The sequence below is a fragment of the Lutjanus erythropterus genome, chromosome 4 (genome assembly GCF_056507025.1).
Source record: "Lutjanus erythropterus isolate fLutEry1 chromosome 4, fLutEry1.hap2, whole genome shotgun sequence".
Lineage (NCBI taxonomy): Eukaryota > Metazoa > Chordata > Actinopteri > Lutjaniformes > Lutjanidae > Lutjanus > Lutjanus erythropterus.
In genome coordinates this window covers 23,287,780-23,295,101 of record NC_139320.1, presented here as the reverse complement: position 1 = coordinate 23,295,101, position 7,322 = coordinate 23,287,780, and the positions used below count along the sequence as shown (strand labels likewise).

Genomic DNA, 7,322 nt, shown 5'->3' with positions numbered 1-7,322 from the left:
ATTGTGCACATTTTTCTGGACTGATATTGAAAATGTTTTTGGGTTTTTTCAGAATTTTAGTTCCTTAAATGACAATTATGAGATGATGCCACTAATTATTATTATTATTATTATTATTATTATTATTATTATTATTATTATTATTATTATTATTATTATTATTATGACTGAATAAAGAAGAGAAAGTTTTGGAGGGAGAAAAAGGGGTTTATTTTTACTGGTCGGTGGGCTTTTAGTGACATCTTTAGGAGAAGAGTGGTACTGCAGTTTAGGGATAACGCTACGTCAGCACTGGACGACGTGGAAGATGGAGCGGGGGAGGCGGCTTGACGATGATGCTACGTTAAAGGTATTATCCTTCAAAATAAGAGCATGTATTTACAGTTTACACGTCCAGCCAGCTCATTTGTAAAATAAATTCCCAAAACAGCATGGATTACATGTTTTACTCAAAATGCGTTGCGTTTAAAGTCAGGCCATGCGACTTAAAATAGAATAAAAAAACACACAAACTTTTATTTCGAAGTGATACTACTAAAGCTGTGTGCAGGGATTTTCTGGCTGTCTTATGTGGATGTAGACGTTGCAGGGAAAATAATCATGGATGTAGCATTGAAGGATAATTAAAGACAACGGTGCTCTCCCGTTGTAAAGTATTTAACATTTTAAGTCGGCTGTCTGTGTAAATAACGGCTTATTTCTCCTTCGGACGACTGGACTTGGCTCTAATATCAGGTTGCTACAGCTAGCTGTCAAGTAGTAGCCCTCTAGCCAGCAGCCACATCAGCACCGCTCATATTAGCCAGCTAGCCACGTTAGCATCACTGTAAGCAGGGTGTTATTTTGTGTTGATGTGGATTATAATGCTGAATGATGAGAATTTTGTCAAACTGCAAACATGATGCCATGTTTATGTGTTATTGACTGGTGCTGTCTTGCTTTGCAGAGATTTCATTATGGCAGACAGTATCATGAGTAAGGCTGCTACCATGGAGATCCCCATTAACAGCAATGGAGACACAGGGACTCTGCCAGAGGATGACAGCCTGGAGCAGGTCAGTCAGTCAGTCACATTTATTCACTGACATTGTCCTTCTGTCAAAGCTGTGTTGGCATTTCATGCTCAGATTGTGGTTCTCTGTTTTGGCTCATGACAGTACAATAAGGCTGGTTAGGCCAACTGTTACCTAACCATACACAGGCCTGCAGCTATGTACTGTAGCTGTACATCACCATCATCAATCCTCAATACTGCATCTGAGAGTGATTTATTCAGAACACGGACAGAGAGTCATTCTGACAGTCTTATGAGCTTTTCCATGAGAAGAAGCCAGTAAAACTCATAAACTCATAAAGTCTATCAGAGTTAAGAAATGTGCCTCGGTTATACATTGATAATATGTCTGTCTGTGTGAGGAAAGTAATTCTGAGGGCCACCATAAATGGCTGGGCGATATGACATATATTTTGATATTTGAAGGCTATTCCATGATATAGTCATTTCCTCCAAAACAACAAACCATAAACTCTCAAATAGTGTAAATATATAATGATCTTAAAATGTATGTATTTTTCACCATATCTTTTTATATCAGTATTTATCAATATTGCAGTAATATTGTAGAAATGATTTTTCGTGCTTTCACAATTAACACAATGCCATTTTTGATGTAAACAACAGTAATGTGGTTATAATGATTGCACTAGTTAGAACAGTCTGGTGAGTAGGCCTGGGCAATATGGCTGAAAAACCTATCATGATACTGAAGTTTCATATTAGTCTATAACGATAATTATTGTGCTTGTATGTCATGATGTGTACTTCAAAGGAAGGAAGCAGGTAAGGTGATAAAATCAGTTAGTTGTATTATTGCTGGATGATATAGGCAAAATAAAATACCACAATATTTGTAACCAAACACCTCAATATTGATATTGGAACAGCAGTGTAGGGATGACTATTGGTGAGTTAACAAAATATTAACAAAATGATATTTGTTGATAATCTTTAGTACCGAGGATATAATGATTAAGTGGGTAAGGGCAAATAATAGAGTAGCTAGAGCACTCTGGTAAGTTCAGAGAATTACATCACTTTACTGTAATGCAGCCTTTAAAACCAGGAAAAAACAACACTAATGGCATATCACGATATAAAGATATCCAGAAACTAAGATGACATCCAATCTCATATCTCATATCAGTATTTTGTTGAGTCCTAACACCATATTAAATATTAAAACAGTGCATAATCAATTTATTGGTTGACAAAAATTTTAGTGGTTGACAAAATCTGACAAAACTAAAATTCTTGTTCACACTATCCTGGTTTTATAGTTTGATATCGTAGTATTGGTAATTATACACCTTGCTTATCTATAGTAGTAGTAGTAATAATAATAATGATAAAATAAAAGTTTTGGATGAAAAATTTAAGTTGATAATGTAAAAAATGAAAATGCAGCTGGCCACAAAATATATACTTTTAGGCAAATGCTATTTGTTCCTGGGGTGCAAGAGCCAATGTGACTATTTACATTCCAGTGTATATAACTTGCAGAGACAGGCACCCAGGAGTCAATAGCCAACAATGCTATTTGCACCCGGGGTGTAAATAGCTTTTCATTCTCATGGCAGAGATGAACAACCATTTCTCCTAAACTGAACCGAACTGAAAAGTTTTATTGTCTAAACCTAAGCAAACTACAACTGATAAATAAAATTGATATTTTAAAAAAATGAAAATGAAAAGTCCACTAATTTTAAAAAAACAGTTTCCAGGGTCAGGAATCTCCACTCTCCTGGGAGAGAGTTTTAATAAAGAGAGTCATTTATCCACCACAACCTCCTTTCTACAGAGACTTTGTTGCTCTTTCTAGCTAAACTATTTGGCCGGGTGTAAATAGCCAAATGGCTACTGTGCAAGTATTGGGTGCAAAAAGACACTGTTGTTTGTTTTAATTGCACATATTCCATGTATGATAGATGATGAAAAAATATATAATTTACCAATGAAACCATCTTTTTACCAGTATTGTGTTGTTAATCCATCAGGATTTGCAGCAGGTGATGGTGTCTGGACCCAACCTGAATGAAACCAGCATTGTGTCAGGAGGTTATGGAGGACCTGCAGGGGGCATCATTCCCACCAGCACCATCAAAGGTACTGCTAGAGAATCTGAATTCTGTCCTTCACAGGTTTTGGTTTGCAGTTTGTTCCTCACAATACAGACACAGTTTGCTCTGCAAATATATCATGACATGCACAGTGCATTTAGCAAGAGTTGCTGTGCCATACCTGAAAATTATACAGATAACTCTGCATTAGTTTAATAGGGTTGTCAATCAATGGAAATGACCCTGCAATTACTTTGCAGCCAGTGCAGGCTGACATCCACTGTGCCAGAGATCTGTCAGTATTATTGCAATCCTTGAGTCACTAAAAGAGGTCAATACTTAACTTAATGCCCCTCTAAGAAAGTGTACCAAGAGCTTTTCCTCCTGTATTCTAATGTGTCACTAGAGAGCTGCAGACCTCTCGGTTCCTGCTTCATATTACAAACATCCATATCCCATAGGGCCTGCAGTTCGCTTCAACCCCGAGTATCTGGACAGAAGACGAGCCCCTGCAGCAGGACCAGGTGGCTGTGTATTCTGACAACCTTTATTTTCTGTTTTCTAAGTTAACCTTTATATGTTGGTCTGTTTTGGCCCCTCATAAAGGTTTTGTTATTGCTTGACTGAGGGAATTGTATGCAGTCTTGCTTGTACTTCTTCAACTCACAGCTTCGGCAAAAAGAAATGTTTTGGCAGCTGTAAAATAAGGGATGCACTAACATGATATTACAGGGCTGTCATTTGAAATGTTGTTGTCTAATAAGAATGTCCTCTTTTGTACTGTAAAATGCACTTTGGATGACTGTTTTGTCATTGCTTGGTAATTACCTTTCATCCCATGGACTCCATTTTCATCTTTTTATAAATCCTTTTATTCTGCATGAGAAACCTGCATGGTGGATTATTTCAAATCCATTTTAAGTCCAACTTATTATGTATCTTCTGCCACTGAACCTAACATTTTTCTTTCAGTTTCCATACTCACCAAGCTTCTTTCACACACATTTCACTCCATCCCTCCTTCTCATCCTCACTCTGTATCATCACCATGCTCATTTCAGACATCCGCATGAAATCCAGGGGTGTTAGCTTGCCTCACAGCCAATCAGCAGGCAGTCGACTTGCCCATCACACAGTCCAGCATCCAGGTATCACCATGCTCATCGTCACCATTTCCACACTGTCCTCACTCTTTCTCATCAGCCATGTCATTTCTGTAAACCTCTGCCTTGTAAACTTTGATAGGTTAGCGTTAGACTGCACACTCATGTTTTTTTTTTTTTTTCTGTGTTAGGGTCGTCATCAAACCATAACACCAGTAATTCAACCGAAGAAGTCTCTCGTGGTGTGGCAGTGGAAAAACTGGACAGTGTAAAGAAATGGGGCATAAACACATACAAGGTATTGTGCTATACTCTGTGTAGAGACTGCTGATAAAATCTGCTGAAATGGATACGTTGTCCCTATATCTCTCTTTGCATTACACCCATAAAATTGTGTATGATATATAGCATTTCAGAGATACTTAAAGGAATGGTTCATATTATTTAATGGGGGGGGGTATGAGTTTCAAGTACAGAAGCTAAGCAGTGAACTGCTGTGAACATGGTCAGCTGGGTTGGGTTTAATGTAGTCTCTGTTCATATCCATTCTGCAGTGTACAAAGCAGATGTTTTCAGAGAAGTTTGGACGAGGTTCACGAACAGTCGATCTGGAACTGGAGGCTCAGATTGACGTGTTAAGAGACACCAAGAGCAAGTATGAAAATATCTTAAGACTCGCCACTGCACTCACCAATCACTTTCAGAGCATGGTGCAGACACAACAGGCTCTCGGAGACACCTTCACTGACCTCAGCCAGAAGTCCCCAGAGCTTCAGGTATAGTAGCCAAAGCTCTCTGTGTTACATGCATGAAAATCAATGAAATTTGCAGGTAAAAAGTCGCGTGTTTCTCTGCAGGACGAGTTTGGGTACAATGCAGAAACACAAAAGCTGCTGTGTAAGAATGGCGAGGCTCTGCTCGGTGCCATCAACTTCTTCGTGTCCAGTGTGAACACCCTGGTCAACAAAACAATGGAGGACACTCTGATGACCATTAAGCAGTATGAAAATGCAAGGTAACAAAGGCTGGTATCTTGTGTAGGGAGATGAGAGATATCTGAGTTGCTGTGGAATGACATGAGAATGACAATCTGTGACAGCTTGATCCGTTTTTGTGTACAGACTTGAGTTTGACGCCTATCGTTCTGATCTGGAGGAGCTGAGTTTGGGCCCTCGGGATGCAGCTGCCATGGTCCGCATTGAGATGGCTCAGCACGACTACCAGATCCACAGAGACAAATATGAAAGGCTGCGGAGTGATGTCACCATCAAGCTCAAATTCCTGGAAGAAAACAAGGTTTGTAGTTTATAATTCTGTCTTTTTTTTTAAGCTGTGCACACTTTTGACCACACCAAATCACAGGCATGCTGGTAGTGGTCAGAGGTGAAGCAGGCTTGAAACTGTCAACCAGTGAGGGCAGTCAAGTACCACTTTTCAGTCAGGTGTGTAAAATTGCTTTTGGACAACTCTCTCAATGTGGAAAAAAATCTAACCATGCTGGAAAATCATACTTAGAGAAGAGGGAAGATACTGTGATGCATCCTAATCTGTCACTGCATTATCACATCACATTGATTTGTTAATGGTGCTTTGTTTACAGTGTTAAAGGGGAACTTCTGTATTTCTTTTACCCTAAATATTTTTGTGTGTAAGTGACTATTGGGGACATCAATTTTTGAGATTGGCCCAGTACTGAGGGAGAGAGTGACATCTTGGTTCATCTTTTGGCTGTTTCATTAATCACCAACTCTGTTTTGGTTGAAATAAACATTTAATCCATAGAGGTAGATGTAAAAATATTCTGGCTTTACACGCTGACCTCTTGATATTTTCACATCTAACTCTGTGAATAAAGCGTTAATTTCCTTCAGACCAGAGTTGCTGGTTATTGGAACAGTGTAAAGACAAGCCAAGACATTTTTGGTGAGTTTTATTTTGTTTCTGTCACGTTTGGATGAAGATGACAATGACAATGTTCAAATGACAGTTTTGCAAAGAGAGTCTTGTTCTCAGTCATTTAGACACAAAAACAAGGGAAAATAGGGTACAGGTTCAAAAATACTAAAGTTAGTTTTTAAGAAAGTACAGTGTTAAATCATTCTTTTGACTATTGTATTGCAGTATTAGTTCTAGATTCCTCAATTCACAATTCTTTTTTTGCCATCATGCATCTGTTCAGGCAGATGCGGTCAAACTGAACAAAGCAGTGTACACACACTAGTCATCAGTATAATTATAGTAATGACACTAAAGAGAGCAATAATGCCTCTATTTTGTCAAATTAAACACAAAGCTGTGATCCACACTGTTAAAAGCAAACATAATTCTGTTTTATTTCAGCAGTTTTTGCCAAATTAATGAGGAATAAGAAAGAAAAAAACAAACAGTTGAAGTATGTAAAACTTTTCACGTCTAAAATATCTTAAACAGCCTGCTTGACTCTTGAATACATCTCAGATTGATGTGATGTACGAGTTTCTTTTAGCTTGATTCCACAGAAACTAATCTGAGCAGCCAATAAAAATCATCTTAACAGATGTCTGCAGCCTCTGCTTTCCTATAAACACTTGAAACTGTGTTTGTAATGGCAGACTTTCTGTCTTCTTTTTGTCTCCTAGGTGAAGGTGATGCACAAGCAGCTGCTTCTCTTCCATAATGCTATCTCTGCTTACTTTGCTGGCAACCAGCAGCAGTTGGAACAAACTCTAATACAGTTCAATGTGAAATTAAAGCCGCCAGGATCAGACAAACCGTCCTGGCTGGAGGAGCAGTAAAGAGCACTCAGGGTCCAGCTGTTTGAGCTGCGTAGTGACGCGCTGGTCAGTGAAGAACATGACATAAATGCATAATGGAGTATACTGTAGGAGAAGTGATATAGAAAAACGTGGGAGATTTCTTTTGTAATGTTTTTCAGTATCACTTATTGCATAGAAGGAAAAACAGCTGTTTCAGTTGTATTTAGAATTTTTGTTAAGTCACAAAATGACCTTTTGTTACTTTCTTATTCTTTAGGTAGCACAATCATTTACATGTATATCACGTCTTATTTATGTACAGTATAGTCTTCTATTGTGGAGATACCCCTCGGCAGTTTTGCACATG

At 38.4% G+C, this 7,322-nt stretch overlaps 1 protein-coding gene across 5 annotated transcripts; it reads left to right on the top strand.

Moving 5' to 3' along the window:
* Positions 1–535: 535 nt before the first annotated feature.
* On the top strand, positions 536–7,053 carry LOC146328369 (arfaptin-2-like). 5 transcript variants are annotated; one of them, XM_084717374.1, is made up of 10 exons: positions 536–735; positions 947–1,055; positions 3,055–3,163; positions 3,579–3,641; positions 4,179–4,265; positions 4,412–4,518; positions 4,775–4,996; positions 5,078–5,235; positions 5,342–5,516; positions 6,839–7,053. In XM_084717374.1, the coding sequence occupies exons 2-10, from the start codon at positions 957–959 to the stop codon at positions 6,992–6,994; spliced, it is 1,176 nt and encodes a 391-aa protein (XP_084573500.1). In that variant the 5' UTR covers positions 536–735; positions 947–956; the 3' UTR covers positions 6,995–7,053. The 5 variants fall into 5 exon arrangements, with proteins under 5 accessions (XP_084573500.1, XP_084573499.1, XP_084573501.1 ...); XM_084717373.1 differs by having other exon boundaries at positions 536–826; XM_084717375.1 differs by lacking the exon at positions 3,579–3,641 and having other exon boundaries at positions 536–826.
* Positions 7,054–7,322: the final 269 nt, after the last annotated feature.

Bases quoted from the DNA above. Each gene is read 5' to 3' on its own strand.
- LOC146328369 (XM_084717374.1), top strand. From the start codon at position 957: ATGGCAGACAGTATCATGAGTAAGGCTGCTACCATGGAGATCCCCATT. The intron at 5,236-5,341 runs GTAACAAAGGCT...TTTTGTGTACAG, and splicing joins AAGCAGTATGAAAATGCAAG to ACTTGAGTTTGACGCCTATC. The intron at 5,517-6,838 runs GTTTGTAGTTTA...TTTGTCTCCTAG, and splicing joins AATTCCTGGAAGAAAACAAG to GTGAAGGTGATGCACAAGCA.